The sequence below is a fragment of the Pseudorca crassidens genome, chromosome 18, assembly GCF_039906515.1.
Source record: "Pseudorca crassidens isolate mPseCra1 chromosome 18, mPseCra1.hap1, whole genome shotgun sequence".
In the NCBI taxonomy this organism is placed as follows: Eukaryota; Metazoa; Chordata; class Mammalia; order Artiodactyla; family Delphinidae; genus Pseudorca; species Pseudorca crassidens.
The window spans coordinates 65,858,470-65,884,110 of NC_090313.1; the positions used below are offsets into that span (position 1 = coordinate 65,858,470).

Sequence of the window (25,641 nt, forward strand, 5' to 3'; positions counted from 1 at the left end):
CAAGCAGCCTGGTCCAGGAGCTGCCCCTGAGAGGCCCATCGCCAGCCCTGCTGTGACGGTGAGAAGGCAGCAGCTCCTGTCTTTCACCGGGGCTCCAAACCCGATCAGCTCATGGTCATGTCCAAGGATAGGTCTGCCCTCATCTTCATTAAGCTAAGGCCCTATGAAAATGAAGCAGATCGAGGTTTGTCCTCAGAAAACCCCTTCCATGTATACTCCTTGCAGAATATTGGTGTGTAGTACTTGGGGAAGACTCCTCTCTGATTTGGACAAGAGTGGAGGTGCCCACTGGTCACTACAATCAGCATGGGCAGCATTCTACACCCATGCCAAGTAAGAAATTAAACTCTTTTATTTATGACCCAAACTACAACTTCTAACTAAGATAAATCTCCTGTGATTTAAATTACCCTAAGATGTCCATGGCCCAGTGTCTCGAAACTATTATTTCCTATAGTTGTTTTGGATTTGGAGTTGTTTCAGACAGGAGGGTACATCCAGTCCCTATTACTCCATCTTGGCTGGAAGCAGAAATCTGAAACGTTACTCTCTGACAGTCCTCCAGCCTTTTGAGAAGAATAGGTTTTTAGAAATACAAGGCATGTGATTATTCTTATGCTTTGCTATATAATAGGTACTGAGTTTTTTTCCCTTTACCACATATGTGTGGTTGCTCGTTTTGTGACCACAAAGTCTGTAGATATTGTCAGGATTAGATTTAAAAGCAATGAACCATCCCACCGATTCAGCCGGGGAAGAACAAATTCACATCTTCGTATTAAGGACCTAAGGGAAAGGGACACCAGAGCCAGGCACAGTGGAAGGGAAATTATAAAACTGAACAAACCATGACAGGATCGATTTTCTTTTTAGGTTTTCATGGGTTTGTTAGTCTGTTTCTAATATTTGTTAAAATCATTGTAACATATATTTGGACATCTGTCACTCAAAGAGTTAAGCCAGACTCCACCGCGGGGCTCTGGAGGCTGGTGACCCCGCCAGGTGCTTTTAGTAAAAGGGAGGTAACAATGTGTCTAGTACATACATATTGTGGGCACACTTCGACTATTCAAACCCAGACAGAGGAAACGGGGGAATGGAGGTGGGGAAGGGGGAGGGCTCAGAAAAGGAATAAAAAGAGAAAATGGCCCAAAACTCTCTGCTGTGGCTCTTCATGTGATGAAAGCCTGCATTGTGTGAAGCTGTGAGTCAAAAGAAGAAGGTTATTCAGCTATTGCAGACTGCATCTAAAATATGAAATAGTTCTCTTCCAGCCTCTTTGCTTCTCATGCTACAAAAAAAGTCCTTCTCATTAGCTACCACTTTTCTTCTACGGCACAAAGTCATTTCACATTTTCAGGGAAAAGAATTTAACTTTTTAAAACCTCTCTTCTCTAACCTGTCAACCAAATTTGCACGTTCCAGTGAACTGGGGTGAAGGCTTGGTCCTAATTTGATGTTTGCCAAAAGCGTCCTCCGACCCTAATAAGCAACCATGGATTCTGTGGGGAGCGGTCCTCACGGCCCCCTCTTCTCTAAAGCAGCTCCCCTCAGCGTCCCCGGCCCCCAGGTCCTTCACCACCATCTATTTCCCTTGGATGAGAGCCTCCCAGTGAATAGGAGACTTTTTTAAGGGGGGGGTGGGGTGTTGTGAAAGAGATTTAGAGGCCAAATGGGGCCTTCGGAGGAAAAAGAATTCGGCATCGCTGGTATAACTCAATGGCATTCACTGTTGCAGAAAGTAACGAACTTTTTACTTAGTTAGCAGCAGTTCACCTCGCGTGCTCGTCTAATTGGAGAACATTTTCCGAGAAGAAAAGAGGGGTCGTGGTTCACAGCCACGCATCTGTGCGTGGTGCTGAGGGGCCCCCCGCCTTTTCTTGGGTAGACTTTTGTGCAGGGAAAAGACTCTTCTCTTTGTGTCTCTGCCTGGTTCCTTGTGTGGCATCCTTTCATGGGAATAAACACCAGGGGAAATTATGTCATGTATAATCCATTTTCAAGAAGGTCAATTTTGCCTGAAAATTCTGTGCTAGCACTTGATCATAATATTCTATGTCCAAATAGCTTCAGAACTCCCTAAGTAATATCTGAGTGTATGTAAATTTTCCAAATATTCATCCTGAAGCTGAGTTTTCTATTAAATTAGCTGAAAGCATAATACCTTGAGAAACTACATTAATATGAATACCCGACCAGAAATAGCAATGTTCATTTGTTGTATTAAAATATATAAATTACTTCACCCTGATACCACGTTGAATAGAAGGGACATTTCTTTCAGGGGAGGGTCAGCCCCAGGGCATGCATGCCTGAGGGTGACTTTTCTGCTTCCTGGGGGTCTCACCTTCCATGGAAACAAGTCATTATGTTGCTTTATATATTAAAAGTTCTGAACTTTTAACTTTAATTTGGTTAGTTAGCAGACTTGGGAGGTTTGTACACCCTATCAAATTTCTTCTTCTCTCTTTTTGAAGGCAAGCTTGCTGGTGTGAGGGCTGCTCCCGTGACGAGTAGGTAGTGATTTGGGTTTCTAGTTTGAACAGTGTGTTTGTAAGTAAAAAATTCAAAACTCTCTCCTTATTTAACTTCCTGACACATGGTCTTGGAATATCACTGTGAATTTGACTGTGGCAGACAGCAAATTAATCTTTCTAAGATCCGACATGGGTTAAAATGCTAATCATTCTTTGGCCTTCAGAAAGTTTCTTCCAGTTTAGGCAACACTGTGACTTACTCATGCTAGATACCTAATAAATACTTATTAATTTGATTTAATCTAGGATAATACCTCTAAGGACTATTTGGAAGCCGGATTATTGAACAAACCCGCAATGTTTTTTCCTGATAGCTCAGTTCTCAGGAACCGAGGTGGGTAATTTTGAAGTGATTTCTGGCCCTGGATCCATTTCCTGTGATGTCAGAGACACAGCTTTCTGAGGTGACTTCAGGACAGAGCTCTGGAGAGGCCTTTCCTCAGGGAAGCCACCCTAAGAATCTGACAGGATCTATTTAAGGGTTCTTGGGTGGCTCCTGGTGGCTCAGCTGAGATTTATACCTCTGGTTTCAGCAGGACCCCTGGATGCCATTTGGTTTTCCTCATCACCATGCCATTGAACCTGAGAAATCACCCAGTCTGGCTGACACCTTTCCAGACCACTTCCTCTGGTGAGAAAATAATAAGTCGTCTTCATAACAAAGAAGTAAACATACTGCCTGTCCTGAATCCCCAGCATAGGCAAGAACAGTGTTGAGGCTCATCAAAGCCCAACAGCAGGGTGTGGAGATAACTCTGTTGCTAGTAAGAAGGATCAGTTTAAGGGGAACCCATGACTGGCGCCAGCATACATTCCTCTTGCTTCCAGATTAGCTCCATCCCAGGCTAGAGGGTCTGGAATAGAGTTAGTCATCAGTGTAACAGTTGCTAATACTTACTGAGCACTTATCATATATCCTGCACTGTTTCAAGGTCTTTCCACTAATTCGTTTTATTCATACAACTCTATAAGGCAGATACTAATATCATTTCTACTTTACTGATGAAGAAACTGGAGCACAGAGATTTTAGATAAATTGCCCAAGGTTACACAGTGTGATGGTGTAAAATTGTGTGCACAATTCTTGGAAGGTCCTCTTTTCAAAAAGCGGAACATAATTCTCCCCCTCGCTTGGTTTGAACCAGACTTAGAGACTCAATTCGAATGAGTAGAATGTGGTGTAAGTGATGGAATATACTTCCTACGTTAGGATGAAAGACACTGCCCCTTCTTCCCAGCTCTCTCTTGGATTGCTCACCCTGGGGAAACCCCGTCATCACATCTTCAGAACTCTCCCCACGTGGGAAGACCAACAACCAGCACCGTGGAAGTGAGCCACCCTGGAAGTAGGTCCTTCTGCCTCAGTCAAGCCTTCAGATGACAGCAACCACACGACAGACCTTGAGCCAAAACTGCCCAGCTTAGCCACTCGTAAATCTCTGACCTCTAGAAACTGTGAGCTGTTTATTGTTCGGAACTGCTAGGTCGGGGTAATTTGTTATGCATCAATGGATAACTAATACACATAGCTTCTGAGGGTCAGAGCCAAGATACCAGCCCAGGGGGTCTGAATGCAGAGGCCACAGTCTACCACAGTCCCATTCCATCTCTGCTCATACAAAGGAGATTATCTGATGAGCTCAGATTCCAGAAAACGTGTTCAGTAATTGGGAGGACAATTTAACCCAAGCTCCTGAACATCCTGTGTTTCTAGACCCTTAGAAACCCAATGATGGCAATGCACACATCAGCTACCTACAGTCACTCCTTTCCTTGGATGTTCTGAATGAATCCTGATAGAGACCTTTTGCCTTATCCCGCTTTTTCTAAACTTCAGACAGACATTATCTCTCTACTACTTCAGACAAGCCTGTTACAGTATAATTTATCAGATTGAAGCTTCCTTTAGTGCCATTTCTATCCTGAGGCTATACCATAATCACCTTAACCAAGTTGGATACTGACCTCAAGTATTAGGCTTCTTTTATCATCTATTACTTTTAGGCTGTGGGGAAAATAGAAACAACTCATCTCTTAGATCCTATCTAAGTGATCTTAGATAGGAACACTGCTGCAGGTGGTTGTTTCCCATTATGTGTTGATTAGGACTGCTTAACTTCCAGAAGGTTGACCTTCTGCTGCCACCTTGCTGACACAATAAACGTTCATGCCCGTAGCACTGGGCTTTGCACAGAGTGGATGCTTAGGAAGCGGTAGTTCGTATCTCTCTCCCATCACACCTCACATGTGCCATCAAGAGAAAGTTAGTCTTCCTCAGAACTTGTTAGATAATTGTCAACAAATCACCATCACTTGACATAAGCCCACTGGCTGCAGCAAATATGTGTTCTCCATTACCAGCTTTTCAGTATCAAGGTATCTGGAGCAGAGATTCAGAAGGGACTTGATTACTTAGAGTCAAAGGTGACAGGTGGCCTTAAATATATTCCAGCCAAGAACAGCTAACCTGACCCTGGGATCTCAACACTCACTGCACCTCACCAGGACAGAATCCACAGTCACCATCTCCTGCCCCCACTCCTGGATGTTTTCGGCAGTCACGTCACTTCCCTGCTTAAAATCCAAAGCAAAGTCCGAGGTTTTCACACCAGGTAATACAGAGTTTTCTACAAGCGGATGCTGGACTAGCTTACCTCCCAACAATCCTCGTGATTTTCAACTTAAAAACATTGAACTCTATGTAATTTCTCTCCAACTTCACACGCCCTTTCTAACTCTTTAAGGATTCGGTGTAGAGTTCGTCTCCTCTGGGATATCATCCTCCCACCCCACCTGACCTCTGCCTTTGTCCCCTTCTCTTCACTGCTGGACTGGACATCCTCCATGTCCCAACAATACTCTGAAGACAGCCCCATGTACTGGGTACGCTATGCTGACGTTACCTGTTTGAATGCTTGTCCCCTCCGGTACATTATAAGCTTTGTCAAAAATGTAGGCTCGTATTTAACTTTGCATTCCTGGTATCTGGTGAATAGTAGGTACTTAATAAATGAGATAATGTATACGAAGTATTTAACACGACACCTGACATGGTAAGTGATCACTTCACGTTGTGGTTGCTGCTGTGAATTTGCTGAATGATGGTTACTGCTCACCTATCCACAAGCAAAAAATAAAAATCTTTGCTCCCTTCCGGGCAAAAAGGGAAGAGAGAAAGGCTGAATGAAAAGAAAAGAAACGAAAAACACACTGTTTCATAGGAAACAATGAAGACTCTAAAGACACTAAAGATGAGCAACTGAACGGGCCAAATCAGATGAGACTAATGAGAAAATCGAACCAAGCAAGGGGATTGTCAAACTTCCCTAGCGGGCCAGGTAGTCTCCACTTGGAAAGTAGCTTTGAGGGAAGTGGTAAATTCCCTACCACCCGAGTCACTAAAAACTAGACCAGACAAACCACTTAGAAGTATACAGCAGTAGACTTCAGGGTACCGGCAAGAGTCAGTGGGCTTTTCATCTTTAATTTCTCTGATTCACTCATAAAATATTTATAATAAGGCTGCAAAACATTTGTTACATCTTTTCCCATTGTTTGCCTTCATTTTTCCAAGGGGAAAATGAACAGTGTTAATGTTTACTCAGCTAAGACTACCAGGCAAGGGGGCTGTGCGACTCCACAGTGGCTAGTATTTAACAATAACACTGGAAAAGAGAGAGACAACCATTTTACTGGAAACTTTTTTGACATAACCTGATTATTCTGATTAGGTCTATACTGGGGAAAAAAAAGTCTTGGGGCAGACTGCTACTTGGTATTTGTTGATTTATTCTTTGAATAAAATTGGTCAGAATACATTTTCTTAAAATAACAACCATACATGACACACAAGTTGTACTTTATTTCTCTTGTTCCCTCCTCCTCCTTCCTCTGCTTGTTTGTTTCATCTAATGGTTCCTAGAAACAAAGCCAGACACTAGAATAAAAGAGCTGATATTACTATTCTCTTGCAGTTGTTTTCTTTAGCTTTTTAAAAACAGTCATATTTTCCCAACTCTTTGTTGATCAGAATTTTGCCTAAAAAGTGTCTTTCAGAGTATCTCTGAAAACTCTGTTTCAGAATATTTCCAGCTCTCACTTCAGCTGGCATCTGGAGGCTTTGTTTTGATGTATTAAGATGTGATACTACATGAAAAAAATAACTAAATTCTTAGGGGTTTTTTGACCCACTAGAGCACTACCTTAGATGCTAGAGGTGAAGGGAATGGATCTCCACTACAATCCTCTCATTTTAGTGCTGAGGAAACCAAGCCCCTGGATGCGCAGTAGGGTCACAAAGCTAGAGTGAGTCAAAGCCAGGACCAGAACCCAGATGTCTTCACTCTTTGTCTAGACCTTTGTCTGTTATACCAAGGATTAAATGGGTAGAGATCACTGAGTTGTGTGGTTTTCTTTCTTTTTCTCCAATCCAAATTTCAGCAATATAACTGTAATGAAACTAAGAACAGCTAACATCCCATAAATGCTTATTATGTGCACTGCATTATTCCACACTTTTTATGTGTTTTAGCTTGAGTCGCAAAACCATTATCCCCATCTTACCAATGAGGAAAATGAGGCACAAGAAGGCAATGTTACTTTGCCAGGGTAACCTGCCTGAGTAACAGATAACAGAGAGAGGATGGGACTCTAAGGCCTGGGCTCCAGAGGCTGTGTACCCACCACTACACCTGATGGCTTCTCAGTAAAAGCAGACCTTCCCTGGGGGCTGGGAAAGCAATGGAAATGCTGTTCCCTGTCGAAGTGTTGATATTTCATTGATGCTTCAGTGTCACTGTTGTGGCTCTGCATTTTCATAACCCCTATTTTACACAATCATTACCAATGAATTTGCAGTCTCACTTCTTCGGAATTTCCCGAATAAAACCATGGTGATTTCTCAATAATGTGAAAACACAAACTGCAAATTTTGCATCTTTGTAAACTTTCTAGGTGTAAACTATTAAAAAGTTTGCCCCAAACTGCTGATAAAAATAATTATAAACAAGAAGACTGACAAAAGAACCAGTATAAAAATCTATAGGAAAGAAATTTAACATCCAAATCCACAGATCAAAGAGAAGAGCTTTTGAGAAGAATGTAAGTTGTACCAAACACTAAACATAGTTCTCAGAGTGTTTCAAAACCGTATTTAAGGGCTTCCCTGGTGGTGCAGCGGTTAAGAATCCACCTGCCAATGCAGGGGACATGGGTTCAAGCCCTGGTCCAGGAAGATCCCACATGCCACGGAGCAACTAAGCCTGTGCTCCACAACGACTGAGCCTGCGCTCTAGAACCCGCGAGCCACAACTACTGAAGCCTGCGTGCCTAGAGCCCGTGCTCCACAACAAGAGAAACCACTGCAATGAGAAGCCCCCGCACCGCAATGAAGAGTAGCCCCTGCTGGCCGCAACTAGAGAAAGCCCGCGCGCATCAATGGAGACGCAACGCAGTCAAAAATAAATAAAATAAAATTTTTAAAAGATCTTTAAAAAAAACCCATATTTAATGTGTACGTCACATTCTGTTCTAAGCACCAGAAATTACTGGTAATAACTTATAAAAAATAACTTTCTATTAGAAGAAAGGAGTCTTCAAAATGTACACTGCATTTATAAAGTTTTTAAATTATATGAAGTTTGGGGAAAAATAAGAGAATATGGAAGACTCTGAAAGTCGAGACTAAGGTCTCCTTTGGCAGATGTGAACTGGGGGCTTACTGGTGAGCATTCTATAAACAGCACGCTCTGGTTTGCCCTATTAATACAGTTAGGGAAGCAGTTGGCTGGGCCCTTTCCTGCAATTAGACAGTCCCGCTCTGGGAACCGAGGGACCACTTTGGGGTTTGTCCACTCAGCACACACCACACACACGTGGGTGTTCACCTAACCACTTTACACTAATCTACCCAAACTCCTTACCACCTTCGTGTTCCGTTTCGTGATTCATTTTTAGGTACATTTCAGCCAATAGTTAGATATCATGGAGCAAACAACAATGTCGGTAGATTCATAACTTCCATTTCCACCTGAACTGAGACAGTACAGCATGATAGGTTTTGCACAAGCTATCACAGCATTTCTTATTCTAAGGAATGCATTTACTTTTAAATAATAAGCAGCTGATTATTAGGTGGATGGTGCTCAAGTCATAGGAAAGAATTAACCTAGTTCTACAAAACTACCAGCATTAAAAGTATCCTGATTGAAATTAGGCTGGGGCAGAATTTCTATAGTCCAGTGACTACTATTCCCCAGATAACGGACCAAAGATAGTGGCCCGGCTCCTTAATGACTGGGCACTACCCATCTAAAATCAGACAATCTTCAGTTCAGAGTTTGTATTTTGTTTTCTTTTCCTCCTGTTCTAATCAAAGCAGACGTAGAAACAGATAATCAGCTTCTAATTATGGAAAATCATTGTGTCCCGGCCTCTTTGGTGGTTAGTGGAAAAATATATAAATGGCATAAAATCTTTTTTTCTTTGTCAGAAGAAAAAGAAAGAGCCGCTGCTCAAGACTCTCACTGTTAGGGGAATCCAGACCACACGAAGCTCTCTCCCCTCCAACAGCCAGGGAAGTCCATTTGGAAAGTGCTCGTGGCTGCCTCAACCCCAGCCCAAGCCTCTTCCCAAGACACAAGTGTACATAAATATCGCAAATGAGCTGCACTCTCGGAAGGCCGCCCTCCTTCCTCTGGTTGCCTTGGAGACAGATTTGCTATTTCTCCCTTCCTGTAGCTAGGATGGAAGAAGAGTGGAGAGGGGACAGAATTGGCTTTGATCCATGCTCTGCCACCGGGGAACGAGCCTCAACCTCTCAGACCCTCCTGATTCTCACTGGACAACAGCAATACTGATGTCTGCCTTGTGGGGCTTAGGTGACGGTGAGACCTGAAATATACAAAGGGACCGGCCCCAAACGGGTGATTTAAAATGGCAAGTGTATAGAAGGAATTCGGTCCCTGGGAAATTGGCAGGAGTATAGGTCTTTACTAGCTGGTCGCTGGTCTGAGACTAGGACCTCTGGCTAGAGTATTTGGTTGCTTTGGAAAACCCTTCAGGTCCTCAGCAGGGGCAAGAGAGCCCAGGGTAATTGGAAGAGGGATGTTTTTCTGTTTTCTAAAGAGACTATAAGTGGAGTCAACTACTTGTTTACTGGAACCATCCATAAGAGGTCAAGAACTGAGTTCTCAGGCCAGGAAGGGGAGTCTGAGAAGGGTCTCAGAGCCAGGAAGTAGATGGTAAATTATGTGACACCACAGTGCCAGGGATTAACTTCAGCAAAGTCCATTTCAGGTGTTCACTGAGAACTTCTCTGAGATTCAAAAGTCCTGGATGGTAAATTATGTGACACCACAGTGCCAGGGATTAACTTTAGCAAAGTCCATTTCAGGTGTTTATGAGGCACAAGAAGGCAATGTTACTTTGCCAGGGTAACCTGCCTTAGGTAACAGATGACAGAGAGAGGATGGGACTCTAAGGCCTGGGCTCCAGAGGCTGTGTACCACCACTACACCTGATGGCTTCTCTGAGATTCGAAGACCAAGTCAGTTCAACTAATATTCAGGGGCTGGTGTCCCTGCAAAGAACACAAAGTAAGACCCAGCTCTTGCCCTCAAGCAATGAAGAGCTGAGGAAATAAAGACGATAAGCTCCCTGAGGGCAGGAAACATGTCTCTAAGAAAAGAAAGGGCCAGTAAAGTCACATTTACTCAAATCAGGGCTTAAATCAGGACTCTCCTGCAGAGACAAAACCTGGGCCAATGCACTTCCTCAACTCCCTGCTCCAGGGTCCAGTCACCGCTCTCTGTGATGACCCTGTGACAGGACTGACAGCAGGGCAGGGTCTGACTGGGGAGACCGGGGGGAAGGCTGAGGCTCACCGCACACTCTACCTCCATCTGGACGCCTCCGGGACAATCACACCCGGCTGATCTCGCGCGACATCAAGACGGTGCACAAAGAAGTGCTTGGAAATCTTGCAGTGTGACCTGAGCGGGGCGAGTGCCTTTCAGCATCTGTGGGAAATAAGCCAGAAAGACTGTTGGATCTGTGACCTGCCGAGTGAGACTCCGGAGGGCAGGCTGGGCCCTGAGTCATTGGGAATCGGGGTGGTTCTCATCCCTCAGTCTTGAGTGGAATGACCCAAGCGGCGGCACTGTGTCCTCTTGCTGGCCTGTGCAGGTGGTGGAGCGGGGCAGAGCCACAGCTGGGCCCTCACCATCTGAGCCCTCACCATCTGAGCGGCAGCCAGACAGACGTGAAGCCCGGTCACCAAGGACAGCTGATGCCTGAGCCCAGAGAGGTTTTCTTTAGTGAAAGTGAACACTAAAAAGACGATTAAGATTATCAAGTGAGGTCTTGTAGAAACGAGAGGAGAAGATGATGAGGCGGTGATGAAAATGCCTGGTGAAAAAGCTCCTCGTGAAAAAGCATCCCAGCAATAAAGATGCAGGAACTACTCGCTTCAGCTGTCACCAAACCTTTCAGTCATTAAAACCTGGAGAAATTAAAGCCCGTGATCTGAAGCCTTTTTCATTATGAATGAGCCTTTCACAATTTAATTCTTGAACTGTTCTTAAAGCACATTTGACAGTGGACTTTGTTCGGTATCCTGGCTATTGGCTACAGTCACCTCCGCAGACACAAATGGATTTCTTTTTGTTTTTCTATAATCGAGTGGATTATATTACTAACATAGAAAGGAAAAATGAATGAACACGTACTAGGAGTATGACACAGTAAGACATAGTGAGGAGGTGGGGAAAGCACTGGATCCAGGGACAGAAGACTTGGGCCTCAGTCAAGCTTCTGCAATTTACATGACACAAGTCACTTAATTGCCTCTAACGCTCAGTTTCTTTATCTGTAAGACATGGGAATAGAAATAACATTTAACTATGAGGACCTCAGTGGGGAGACAATGATAGGCCTTACAGAAATGTGCTTTGTGAAAGCCCGGTCCTAACGTTACTGCTTGTAGCATCATCACTGGCTGTCTCTGAGGGCAGCTCCAGTGAGAGGGAGTCTTGGTGTAGCTCGCGCTGTCTATGGGGCTCTGAGGGCACAGGTGTTCCACTGACAGCCCAGAGAGAAAACCCAACTGATAAGTACGAGATACCAGCAGTCGTGGTGGGTGTTAATTAGGTAAATCACCAAATTACCACCTCTGATACAAACCAGAAAATGTTTATACCTTCTGATATCTTACTGATCTCTCATTTTCTTTGCAGGACAGATTTAAATTGTGAATGGTACTAAGCAGCTGAACAACAGCACAGGGGACTTTGGTTTGCTCCACTTGGCACTGGGCTGCTGGGGGATGCTGCATTTTCATTAAGGCAAGGAGTTTGCCAAGGCGAACTGTACTCAAGTATTTCCCCACACTTTACAGATGAAAAAACTGAGGCTTAGAGAGAACAACTAATTTTTGCAAGGTCCCAGAGCCAACATCTGGAGTTCATATTCCAAATAATGCTCTTAACCGTTGTGTCACATTGGACATAGAACACTTAGGAATCTGAAAAAGCCAAAAGATACTGCCTGGCTGGAAGGGCTACGAGTCGGTTGAACCACTTTAGAAAACAATTTGGCACTCTTTTATAATCTTGAACATTTTCATGCTCTACAACCCAGAAATTCCAGTCCAAGATAGAGGAATTCTCGCGCATGTGCACTGGTATATGTACACAGGCATGTATGGAAGCATTGTTCATAATGAAAACCAAAAAAACAAAACAAAAAATATCAAGAAAAGCCAGAACTTCCTTTGATGGGAGGATGGACAAATAACTTGGGATATTATACAGCAGTGAGTATAAATGAACTGCAACTCAACACAGCTGCAAAGATGAATCTTTAACATTACACTGCGTGGAGAAGAGTAAGTTACTGAAGGCTACCTATAGAAGGTCACCGTTTCAATCAAACTCAAAGCAAGCAAAACTAACAGATAACGAATGCAGATACATACATACGGGCTAAAAGTCTGAAGAAAACCAAGTGAAAAGTAGGGACAAAATTCAAGCAAATGGCTCCCTCTAAGCATAGGCAAGGATGGACAAATGGCCACAGGTAGATGCAAGAGTATCGGAAATATTCTAGTTACTAAGCTGGCGGTTAAGCCCATGGGTGGCCGCTTGGTTATGCATTGTGCTGCCACATAAATTAGGTATATTACTCTGCATGAAGCAGATATAATTAAAACCTTCTTTTTTAAAGCTACTACTGGGACTTTCCTGCAAAGGTAGGATGGGCATATAGCAGCCCCCGTCTCCCACCCTCACTCCTAGGTACCTAAAGCCTAGATGACTATAGGAAAAAAACCCAGACCAAGGTGCATGGCTCCGATTACCCAAGTCTGTTTTTCTGGTCCCTCCAAGCTTGAAGGCTACCTGGGGCTCTGGGGCCTGGATAAACAACCCAGCCAGCACAGCAGAGCAGATGGGAAAGATCTAGGCCACCCACACAGCAATCAAGAGCTTCACTGGGTGGGCCAGAAACTGCAGTTGTCCCTGCCCTGTGGTAGCACTGAGCCACCTGTGGAGAGCGGGGGCGGTGGGGGGGGGGGCAGCGGGAGTGTCCGCGTTCCAGCATTCAGAGGCCCAGCCACCCAGCTGCCCCCGGGGCCAGCAAGCGAGTGCCAGCGGGACCTCAACACCAGGCTCTCCAGCTGAGGCAATTGAAGTGAGTGGATAATTGCACATAATAGAGTTAAAATATAATTGCCTCATTAAAATGGGTTACTAAATCTCACTGTGCCTGGGTGTGAAAGAGAGAGACGGAGATGCGTGTGTTAAACTGCAAGAAAAACAAAATTGCATAAACAAATGTGAGTGGGAGCGATCTGAGAATGCCTGACTGTGCCACGAGGTCGGAGGAGACCCCGGTGACCATGGGGTCCTCCGAAGGACTGGTGAAGCCCACAGCTGGTAGCTGCTTCAGGCAGTGATGACTCAGAGCGGGACCAACTAATGGTAAGCAGGTCTCACCTCCTGCTGGGGCGTCTCCACTTTGGAAGATAAAGCTCTAGTCTTGCAGAGGAGAGATCCCTGTCCCTCCACCGTCTCCAGAGTTCCTCCTGGTGTGGCTACCCAAGCAAGCTGGACAACTGGCACCTCTCCTGCTATCCCGGCAGAATTCAGAGCTGGAATGGGAGCCGTCTGCCTGTGTGAGAGGGAAATCTAAGCATCAGAGAATGACTCCAGGGGAAACACCCCCAGGTAGCAGCACAGTCCTTGCCAACCTGTAAGGAAACCCCTACAAGTGACATCTTCCCCTCCTGCCCTGGAAGTGTGCACACGACTCTGGTGAGATCCGTAAACGATCCCTCCATGAACACACAGAGAAATAACACTCTTCTTCCGTCACAGGTGGGCACTGACCGCAGTGCTTCCTGCTGTTGCCCCCTCCAAATCACCAATGCCCCACTGAAGAGCTCCTCTAGGGAGAAGACCCCAACTCCTCGGCACTTTTAGAACATTTTAAAGAAAAACACAGATATTTGTGAAAATAACTCCAAGTTCTTATTACGCCAAGAGCCGTAAGTGGTCATGCCTCACTTTGTTCTTAAGTTTCTAACATGCATTCAATCTGACAACGAGCACAACTTAGTCCAAAGGAGCAAGTTTAAGTTTTTTCTCAGAACGCTCACACATTAAAATGTCGAGACTAATGACTTTTTTTTTTTTTTTTGGTGGCACGCGGGCCTCTCACTGCTGTGGCCTCTCCCGTTGCAAAGCACAGGCTCCGGACGCGCAGGCTCAGCGGCCATGGCTCACGGGCCCAGCCGCTCCGCGGCATGTGGGATCCTCCCGGACCGGGGCACAAACCCGTGTCCCCTGCATCGGCAGGCGGACTCTCAACCACTGCGCCACCAGGGAAGCCCGACTTATTTTCTTTTGAGTATTAGAAAGCAGATAAACATTAACAATCTGGTGTCAGTGTCACTAACAAGACCCAAAACCCGCTTCAGAATCCTGCAGTCAAGGGGTGTTTAGTGTAGGCGCAGCTTAGGTGAGGGACTAGAGATGCAAACAGAGGGGAAGGGGGGTTGCACACCCCAGCTCTAACCGTGCAGAGAACACTGGGTGTGCCCCATCGCCCTAACCAGCCTGCGTGACTCATCTCTGCTGGTAAGCCCTTGACTTCAAATGCAGATCTGCACTTATATGGACAGATTTGTCTTTATGCATGATTGAACACTCTCTTGATTCCTCAGATAAGTTGAGAAGTGCAAAAGAGGAAGAGGAGAAGCTTTTTAATTACAAGCCAGTCAGTCTGGCAGATAGAACTCTCAACCTGTCCAAGTCCTGGACTTCCGAACCTCGCCAAGATCCCCATCTGCTTCTTCTATGGGGCCTGGGGTGGCGGGTGCTGATTCAAGTTCCCACAGAAAGAATCAGACAGTCTTGGACCAAATGCTTAGCTCTAACAAACAAAGAGCCTCAGTTCTGGATAAAAGTCAAATTGTTAAGAAATTGCACCGCTCTTTTTTTTGGGGGGGGGTGATGGTTGTGGGACAGGGCAGGATGGGGAAGTGACAGAACCAGACTTCAGCTCATCTTGATACAATTTTGGAGTTACAAATGCTACTCTCGTTCCCTGTCTCCCCAGGTTTTGTTGGGTGCAGGCCAGGGCTTGCCTGGATGTCCATAATTTCCCGTGTGGCTCTCCCTCTCCCGCCCCTGTGCTCAGTTTCCTTGAGTGCCAGGATACTCCAGAGACTCAGAATGGAGCCCTTGAAATGTTATGAAACAGGAATTGGCAATCCTTTCCTTTCAAGCTGCCAAGCTGTAGAAGGGGCTTGCGGGGTATGGAGGCACTGGAAAGGTGAATGCAATGTGTCAGCTGGTGTCATGACTCAACTTGTAAGGTGCCTCCAACTGTGCGCCCACCACTCAAGTGGCAGCCACATGGAGGGCAGATGGGCAAGAAGAGGGGGGACAGAGGCAGCGATGGGGAGAGCGTGTAGAAGCCAGCAGCAGCCGGGTGACAGCTGCTGAGTCTCAGCCAGGCGGGCACGGCGATCAGGAAGCCTGGAGTGCCCCCCTCTGGTAAGTGAGCCAGGGGTTGGTTGCTAAATCCAGTAACAGAACCCTCCCTACAGGCACTTGGCATTTGAGCCTTAATGGTTTTGGCACTTGGCCTAATTGCTCAGAATATGTGCTCAGTTAGATAGAGAATGATTCCTTCATCACACTCAGTAAGCATCTGCACACAGCACAGAAGCTGTGATACTTCTATTCCAATAAGTCCTTTGCCGACCACCAAAAGTCCATGGAAAACTCTCAGAAGCTATTGGATATAAACCAAACTGAATTTTACATTACGTGTATGCTTCAGGTTATGGAAGATTTTATAAATAGCAGAATGTCCACCAAACAAGAAAACTGCCTCCTTATTTTGTTCAAGAAAAACCATCTACAATGAATATTGCAACGTTCAGTGATAAAAAGGATTCACATTTTATTATCTCAAAAAACTGGGAGCTGGAAACCAGTGTGATATATTTGCTTATACTTGTTAACGTTTTTATTTACCATAACTCACTTTGAGATGAGGTCGTTTTGGTCAATTAAATCAGATTAGTATATAAGACATCAAGATCTCTTAGAGATTAAAGTCATAGGCTAGTATTCAAACACCAGTAAAAGCCAACAGAATCCACATCACCCAACCCAGGGTCTGAGAGAGAAGGACAGGAGTGAACAATACGAACGTGAGGATTTAGCTGAATTTATCATGGGAGCATAGTGACTGGTGCTGCCACTAGTTCATACATCAGCTTAATTGGTGAGTCCGTAGTTTACGTTTATAACTGTGGAGTAGGACACAGCCAGTGGATGCCCAAGGGGCATGGCAGAAGGAAATCGACATCATCATCAATATTTCTTTTTAAGAAATAAATTTTATTGCCTCATTCCCTTGCTAAAAACTTTAATAGCAAAAATGCAAATAATGTACTTCTAAGTAACTAATGGTTCAAAGAAAAAATTATAATGAATAAAATTTAAATATTGAGAAATAGCTTCAAAGCATATAAAACATAAACTGACAAAACTAAAAAGAAATATAAGCCAATCCACGATCACAGTTAAAAATTTTGTTTTTAAATCTCTCTCAGTAGCTGAGACAACATGCAGATCAAACATCATGACTACAGATGATCTGCACAAGATGAACAATGTTTATCCTCTTAACACATGTGGAACGCTGCACCCAGTAACTACAGAACACATCATTTTCAAGTGTAAGGGGGATATCGTTCACTGAAATAGGTCATATGCTGGACCCTAAAGCAAGTATGAACAAATATAGAAGGACTGATATACAGTATATATTTCCTGGCTACGGTAGAATTAAGCTCAAAATCAATAATAAAAAGATAACTAGGAAGTCTTCATATATTTGTAAATACATTTCTAAATAATTCATGAGTCAAAAAAGAAATCACAATGGAAACGAGAGAATACTTTGAAGTGAAAGATAATAAAAATATGACATAAAAGTTATGGATATAGCTAAGTCTGTGTTAGAAGGAAATACAGATGAACATATTTAAGTGAATATATTACAAAAGAAGAAAATTTGAAAACTGATGATACAACTTCCACTTCAAGAAGGTAGAAAAAGGGAATTCCCCGGTGGCCCAGTGGTTAGGACTCCACGCTTCCACTGTAGGGGGCACGGGTTGGATCCCAGTCAGGGAACTAAGATCCTGCAAACTGAGCAGCATGGCCAAAAAAACAGAAGGTAGAAGAAGAAGAGCAAATAAAATACCAATAAAGTAGTAGGAAGGATATAATACAGATAAGGAAAAAAACCAACAAAATAGAAAACAAACATAATCAATCACATCAAAAACAGATTCTCTGACAAGACTAGCAAAGTCCATAACTCTTAGCAAGACTAAGAAGGAAACAAAAAAAGAAATAAAGAAAACACAAATTACTATTACCAGGTCCACAGACATTAAATAAGATAAGAGGATGACAATACATTTAGATGAAATGGACATATACCTTGAAAAACAGAATTCATCAAAACTAACACAAGAAGAAATAGACCATATGCATAGTCCCGTATCTATTTTTAAAACTAATCCTGCAATTTAAACCCTTTCCAAAGACAACACCAGGTAAGCTGGTTTCACCTGGAATTCTTCTAAACATTTAAAGAAGAAGTAATAACAATTTTACACAAACTATTCCAGACAAGAGAAAAAGGGAAAACACGTCCCACTTAGTTTTATGAGGTTTGGTTACCAAAACCTGACAAGGACATTGAAAAAAAAGGAAAATTACAGAGCAATCTCTCATGAGCATGATGCAAAAATTCTAAATAGAATATTAATAAAACAAATCAAGAGATATATAGAAAGAGATTGTACATTATGCCCACTGGATTTATTCCAGGAAGGCAAGGTTATTTTGACATTTGAAATTCTCCACATTAAGCAAATAATGGGGAGGGGTACCATATGGTTATCTAAATAGAGAAAAAAAATTTTTTGATAATATTCAATACTCATTCATAATTTAAAGTAATTAGAACAGAAGTGAACTTTATTAATTTGATAAAGCTTATCTACAAAATATCTACTAGTGAAAGCTTTCCCTCCTTCCCCACATTTTAGAAGGGTGACTATCCTCTAAAGGGTAGTCAAGGGTGACAAGGGTGACTACCCTCACCGCTTCTATTCAACACTGTAACATCATACTGGTTAAACATTATACAGTACCATAGAGCTAGAAAAATTAAAAGAAGAATCAAAACTCCCATTAATCACCGACTATGTGATGGAATGCATGGATAAAGTTTACAAAAGAATCTACAGATAAAATTTAGAATTAATTGGTAAATTTAGCAAGGTCACTAGTCAACATACAAAAATAAACAAAACTAAATCCAGTGGTTTATACAAAAAGAGAAAATAATATGATCAATTTAGGATTATCCCAGGAATGCAAGAGTTCTTTATCATCAGAAAAAATATAAATGTCATTTACCAGATTAAAAAGTAAAAGAAAAAAGCCACATGCACATCTCAATAGATTCTGAAAGTCACTTAATAAAATTCAACACTTATTCATAATTAATAACTAAGAGCATGTAAGAATATAAAGAACTTCCTCTCTGATTAATCAACTAAAAACCTAATTCTTAGTGGTGAGATACTGCAAGCATTACCTTTAAAATCAGAATTAAGTGTCTATTATCATTGCTATTAGTTACATCGTGCTAGAGGTTGTAGTCAGCACATTAAGGCAAGGAAAAGAAATAAAGGGCTTATAGATTGCAAAGAAAGAAACAAAAGTGTCATCTAGTCTCAAATAATATAAATGTCTATACAGAAAACCCAAAGTAAAATCATCAGAAATAAAAAGTTAGTTAATGCTTGGATCTAATGTAATCAACACACAAAAATCAATTCCATTTCTATATACAGCAACCAATAATTTAAAAATGTAACTTAAAAATAGATACCACTTACACTATAAACAAGAATTGTTAAGTTTCTTAGGAAAAAAATATAACAAAATTTTCTTAGATTTATATGGAGAAAATTATAAAAGTTTTTCTAAGGGACACTAACCCTACCCTGAATAAACAGGGAAAATTCAACAGGTTCACAAATTGAATTATTTAAGATCATAGAGATATTCATTCTATCCAAATTTATATATAGATTCAAAGTAATCACAACCATATTCCCAACTGCTGTTTGAGAAATATAAAGTTGATTCTAAAATCTAAGTGAAATAGCTAAAAGCCAAGAACGCCCAAAGCACTCTAGATGAAGAAAATAAAATGGAACACCCTACCTGATATCAAGATTTATTATAAAGCTCTGACAATTCAAGTAGCAGTTATTGGTGCAGGAATAAATACACCCATGAGAAGAATGCAACAAAGATCCAGAAATGTATCCACATATGTGGAAATTAGATATATGACAGAGATGGCACTAGCCTCACCCCACCATGATGACATACAGAAAGTAGGAAGCAATACTAATTCTGCACCATCCCTTAGGACCTGCGGTTACCAAGAGCAACACCACTGCTAATGATTTACCACTTGCAAAAAGAGAGTCTTTCGGGAAATCATAAGAGTGAATTTGCACATTTTTGGTTTCTGCAAATTCCATCATGGTTTAATATTGTATGATTCATTACCTTAACCTGTTACTACTCAGTGGATAAGTGATTTTCTTCTTTGTAAGATTCAGAATAAAAGCAGGGTAACTTGATGTTTTTCTTCTTGTTGTTGACTTTTGTTTTTAACGACAGCCTTTTGGCTTTCGAATGCTTTGCTTACATCTTTGTTTATGAAAAGGAACTAATACAGTTGTTAAGAAAGATTCCTGATCTGCTATTAAATACATATTACAAGTCTGTGGAATATTAATCAAATCTTTGGTTTCCTTTTTGAGACGCGGCTTCTAAGGCAAGTGCATTTTTCTACCTCAGCTCAATCCCCATTACCATTTTATGTTCCATCAGAGGCCTGGCTAGCAACAGTAGCCAGCTCTTGTCTGAATCCTGCAGACTAGGCTCATACATATGACACCCGTAGAAAGGCTGGGCTCTACACAGGAGACCCAACTTTTGATGATGGCTTGCATAAGGAAAATCACTCTTGCTCCTTGTCATTTTGCAGTTAGTGGGCAAAAAACTAATGCTTGTTCCAGGGGAATTTCAGATCTTGACATTAACGGAAATAAAGAGCATACTCAAGTACATTAATTTCCTGGTGGCCAAGCTATAAACTTTGAAAACTCTAGATTGGCTTGGACTTTCCCTGTTTAAAATACACAATGACAAAACACTTTGTCAAAAAATGATATATCCCCTCAGAGCAAGCAAATATTTCATATGGATATTTTTGGCCCTATCAAAATTTTCCCCCAATTCATCTCATTTTTATAAACTTAGTACAATTTATTTTTACTTATTACATTATCAGTGCTAGGAAAGTTTTTATTTTTTAATATTCACTGGCATTAATGTTAGTTGAATTTGATAGGCTGGCATGCCGTTATTAATATGATTATTACATTCATTTCATAGCCAATTTATGGTAGTTTTATATTTGGATCCATAAAAATACATAATTATATTATCCATTTCCAAAAGCACATTCTCTCTGAGGAGGAATAAGTATGCATTTTCCAAATAGTTGTGCTTAAATACAACTATAGCCCAAAAGTAACCATATGTAGGCCTATCTATTTATAATTGTTAACAGCATATTTAACTAATAGGAAAAATAAAGTGACTTACTGCAAGTATTCAACATTATGTGACTCTACATTTTACTCATATTTTTATTTAAAAATCCATTATTGTATAAAAGACGAAAACTTGTTGCTTAATACAAGGCCACAGAGATTTACACCTATGTTTCCTTCTCAGAGTTTTAGTTTTTAGCTTTTACATTTAGATCTTTGATTTTGAGTTGATTTTTGGATATGGTATGAGATATAGGTCCAGCTTCAATCTTTTCCATGTGGTTTTCCAGTTGTTCCAGTGCCATTTGTTAAAAAGACTGTTCTTTCCCCATTGAATGGTCTTGGCAGCCTTGTAAAAAAATCAGTTGATGATGGATGCATGGATTTATTTCTGAACTCTAAATTGTTCCACTGAACTGTATGTCTATCCTTATGCTACTATCACACTGTTTCGATTACTGTGGCATTGTAACAAGTTTTGAAACTGGGAAGATTCAAGATTGTTTTGGCTATTCAAGGTCCCCCGTATGGCCATATGAATTTTAGAATCAGCCTGTCTATTTCTGGAACACAAAAAGGCAGATGGAATTTTGATAGAGGTTGCATTGAATCTATAGATCAATTTGGGGAATACTGCCATCTTAACAATCTTTAGTCTTCCAATCCATGAACATGAAATGTCTTTCCATTTATTTAGGGCACCTTTAATTTCTTTCAATAGGGTATTGTAGTTTTCAGTGGAAAAGTATTTCACTTCCTTGGTTAAATCTACTAAGTATTTTATTCTTTGTGGTGCTACCATAAATGGAATTGTTTTTTTAATTTTCAGATTGTTCACTGCTAATGTTTAGAAATACAACAGACTTTTGCATACTGATCTTGTATACTGCAATGTTGCTACATTGTTTATTCTTATAGTTTTGGGTTTTTTTGTTCTTTAGTATTATATATATATAAATATAAATAGACCATAATCATCAGCAAATAAACATAGGGTTTCTTCTTCCTTTTCAATTTGTGTGTCTTTAATTAATTTTTTCTTACCTAATTGCTCTGCTAGAATTTCTGGTATAATGTGGAATAGAAGTGGCAAGAGTGTACATCTTTATCTTGTTCATAATCTTGGCAGGGGGCAGTCTTCAGTTTTTCATCACTAAGTACAATGTTAGCAGTGTGTTTTTCATAAATGTCCTTTCAGTTGAAGAAATTCTCTTCTATTCCTGGTTTGTTGAGTGTTTCTTTATTTTAGCATGAAAGGGCGTTAGATTTTCCTGCATCTGTTGAGGTGATCATGCATTTTTTTCTTCATTTATTCTATTTATATGGTATAGAACATTGACTAACTTTCATGTTAAACTGACCTTGCATCTGGAATAAATCCACTTAATCATAGTATATAACCCTTTAATATGTTGCTAGATTCTGTTCGCTAGTATTTTGTTAAGGATTTTGTGTCAATATTCACAAAGGATATTGGTCTGTAGTTTTCTTGTGGTGCCTTTTCTGGCTTCGTCATACCAATAACAAATACTGGGCTCATAGAATATGTTAGGATGTGCTCCCTGCTCTTCTATTTTTTGGAAGAATTCGATAAGAATTAGTGTTAATCCTTCAAACATTTGGTAGAATTCACCAGTGAAGACATCTAGTCCTGGGCTTTTTTAAAAATTAGAAGTGTTTTTATTATTGACTCAGTCTCTTTGCTATAGGTCTATTCAGATTTTCTATTTCTTTCTGAGTCAGTTTAGTTTGTTTTTTTAGTATTTGTCCATTTCATCTATATTATCTGTTGACATGTATTTATTTGTAGTATTGTTATCATTTTTATTTTTGTGAGGTAGTAACGTCCCTTCTTTTCATATCTGATTTTAGTAATTTTGTCTTTTTTTTCTTTGTCCAGCTAAAGGGTAGTCAATTTTTAAAAAATTTTTTTCAAAAAACCAACTTTTCTGTTCTGTATTTTCCTATTTTATATTTTTAAATATATAAACACCTCTCTACATGCAATACTGAATGGTCAGCACATCCAGTAACTGAAATAACATTATTCTTAACACAATGAGCAGGGAGCACTCCTAGAAACTTCTTCTTACATGTCTTTAAACACCTGTCTGCATGCATTACACAATGGTCAGCCCATACATTCTCAGAAATAACACTCTTTTCAACATGCTGTGTAAGAAACAATTTTTGAAACATCTTTTTTACATGTGTACTCAAACACATCTGTACATGCATTACAGAATGGTTAGCACATCCATTTGCTGAAATAAGTTACTTCTCTATTCTATATTTTTTCTGTCTGCTATAATCTTTACTATTTCCTTCTTCTTGCTTTCAGTTGTTTGCTTTTCTTTTCCTAGTTTTTTAAGGTATAAAGGTAGGTTTTAAATTTATTTTTCTTTAATGTAGTCTATAAATTTCCCTCTGAGCACTGTTTTTGCTGTATCCCATAAGAATTGATATGCTGTTTAATACGAAACTTTTATCTCGAAGTTTTCTCTAATTTCCTTATTTCTTCTTTGACCCATTGGTTATTTAAGAGTATGCTATTTAATTTCCACATATTCATTTTCAAAATTTCCTTTTGTTATTGATTTCTAATTTCATGTCATTGTGGCTGGAGAACACACTTTAATCTTTTTAAATTTACTGAGACTTGTATTGTGGTCTAACATGTGGTCTTAGATAATTCAGCATGTGCCCATGAGAGGGCTGTATACTCTGTTGCTGGATGGGGTGTTCTGTAGATGTCTATTAAATCTAGTTGGTTTATAGGGTTGCCCATATATTGTATTTCCTTGCTATTCTTTATTTCTTTGCTAATTTGAGTTACTGTCTAGTACCCTTTCATTTCAGCCTCAAGAACCCTTAAACATTCATGTATGGTATGATTGTTTTTTATCTTAGACTGTCTTACTTTCTCCTATATTTTCACAGTTTTGCTGGATATAGAATTCTAACAGCTGTTCTTCCACCATTTTGAATATGTCATCCAGTGCTTTCTGGCCTCTGTGATTTCTGATGAGAAATCAGGTGTTATTGGGGATCACTTGCAAATGATGAGTTCTCTTGCTTTCAAGATTCCTTCTTGGTCTTTGCCTTTTGATAGTTTGATTGTGATGTGTCTTGGTGTATTTCTTTGAATTTATCCTACAATAGAGCTTGGTGAATTTGAGTGTGTATGTTAAGGTTCTCATCAAATTTGTAAAGTTTCCTGCCAATATTTCTTCAAATATTCTTTTGGTCCTTTTTTCCCTATTTTTTCTTTCTGAGACTCCCATTGTGTGAATATTGTTGATAATATCCCAAAGGTCTCTGAGGTTCTGTTCATTCTCTTTCATTCTTTTCTTTCTATTCCTCAGACTGGATAATCTCAATTGACCTATCTTCAAGTTTGCTGATACTTTTTTCTGCCTGCTCAAATCTGATGAACTCCTATAGTGAATTTTTCATTTCAGTTAATACACTTTTCAACTGCAGAAGTTTCTTTTCTGTAATTTTTATAAAATTATGACTAAATTATTTTTATGATTATAAATTCATAACTATAAAAACATCCTCTTTGAAATCTCTACCTCTTTATTGATATTCTGTATGTGGGAAGATACTGTTCTCATACTTACTTTCAGCCCTTGCACATATTTAGAAGAGATGTTGTAAAGTCTTTTGCCTAGTAAGTCCAACATCTGGGCTTACTCAGGGACAGCTTCTATCGCCTGTTTTTTTTTCCCTTCTGTGCATTGGCCATACTTTGAGCACCTTGCTTTTTTCTTCTTGAAGCATGAGCATTTTTAATATTACGATGTGCCCATTCTGTTGGGAAATCAGATTTTCTCACCCCATCCCTCAGAGTCTGCTGTTGGTGCCTTTCGTGGTTGTTATTGCATGTTTCAGTGACCTTCCTGAACTAATTTTGTAAAATCTATATTCTTTGTTGTGCGTGACCAGTTAAAGTGGTCCATTAGCTTAGCTGTCAGCTAATAACTGGACAGAGATTTCAATGTCTGGAACCAAAAAAACTCCCAGTCTTTGCTGAGATGTTGTGTGTGAGAGTTGGGGCACTCCTTCAACATTCAGCCAGGTAGCTCCTAACGTTGCTTCAGCCTTCACTTTCTGCTTCCACAAAGCCTCAAGGTTACCCAGAGGTGAGTGCTTAGGGTCTTTCTGGTCCTTCTTGAGCATGCACAGTGCTAGACATGTGCACTAGATTTCTAGATTGCCAAGAATATGTCAGAGTGTTTCAAAACCCTTATTATTTCATTTCTAACTTTTCTTCCCAAGCTTTTACCTTAGTCTACCATTTGTCCTAACTTCAGGCAGCAGAGAAGTGTCCTCCCCTCAACTGGCCCCTCCCCTCAACTGGCCCCTCCCCCTGGGTAGTGGCTTTAGCCCTGGGCAAGTTCCAAGTTAGGCAAGAGAAAAATAAGCTTTTCAAATGGGTCTCCCAGGGAGGCATGAGACATGTCAAGTAAGGACAATCTTTGCAAACCTGGTCCATTCTGCTTTCTCCAGTACTAGGAAGCGTGGGATGCTATTTTCAAGGCTATTGCTGAGTTTGGGAGCAAAGCATAGGACTAGCCTAAGTTAAAATACCACAAAGCATGCCGAGACTCAGCTTGTTTTGCTTAGTTTTTTAATAAGCACAATCTAACTGCTATTAGCTTTTAGTTGGTTTCTAGCGTTCTGAAAAAGTTGATCTTGACAGTTTTTGAAGCCCAGTTTTATTGTTTCTTTTAGGGAGAGGCAGAATTTTGGAATTCCTTAATCCAATGTTTTTGTTGATGTCCCCAACCTATAAGACAATTTTGCATCTTAATCAAATAGCTAATTAATGTAACCCAGTCATTATGATCATCAAAGAATTTA

The 25,641-nt window shown here is 40.8% G+C and overlaps 1 protein-coding gene across 15 annotated transcripts in view; it reads right to left on the reverse strand.

Annotated features, from left to right (window-relative positions):
* The window catches only part of COG6 (component of oligomeric golgi complex 6), a 299,945-nt gene that overhangs the window by 210,852 nt on the left and 63,452 nt on the right, over window positions 1-25,641 (reverse strand). For 12 of the 15 annotated variants that reach the window (XR_010936897.1, XR_010936889.1, XR_010936888.1 and 9 more), the window contains one exon: window positions 13,529-13,703. The exons of 2 other annotated variants lie outside the window; for them this stretch is intronic. Coding sequence is in view for 1 of the 13 variants with exons in the window: in XM_067713212.1 (XP_067569313.1) it covers window positions 10,484-10,555; window positions 13,529-13,703 (247 nt within the window). In the remaining 12 variants the exon portion in view is untranslated. Of the gene's footprint in view, window positions 1-10,420; window positions 10,556-13,528; window positions 13,704-25,641 lie in introns of those variants that run through there. One more of the 15 variants, XM_067713212.1, reaches the window with a different exon arrangement.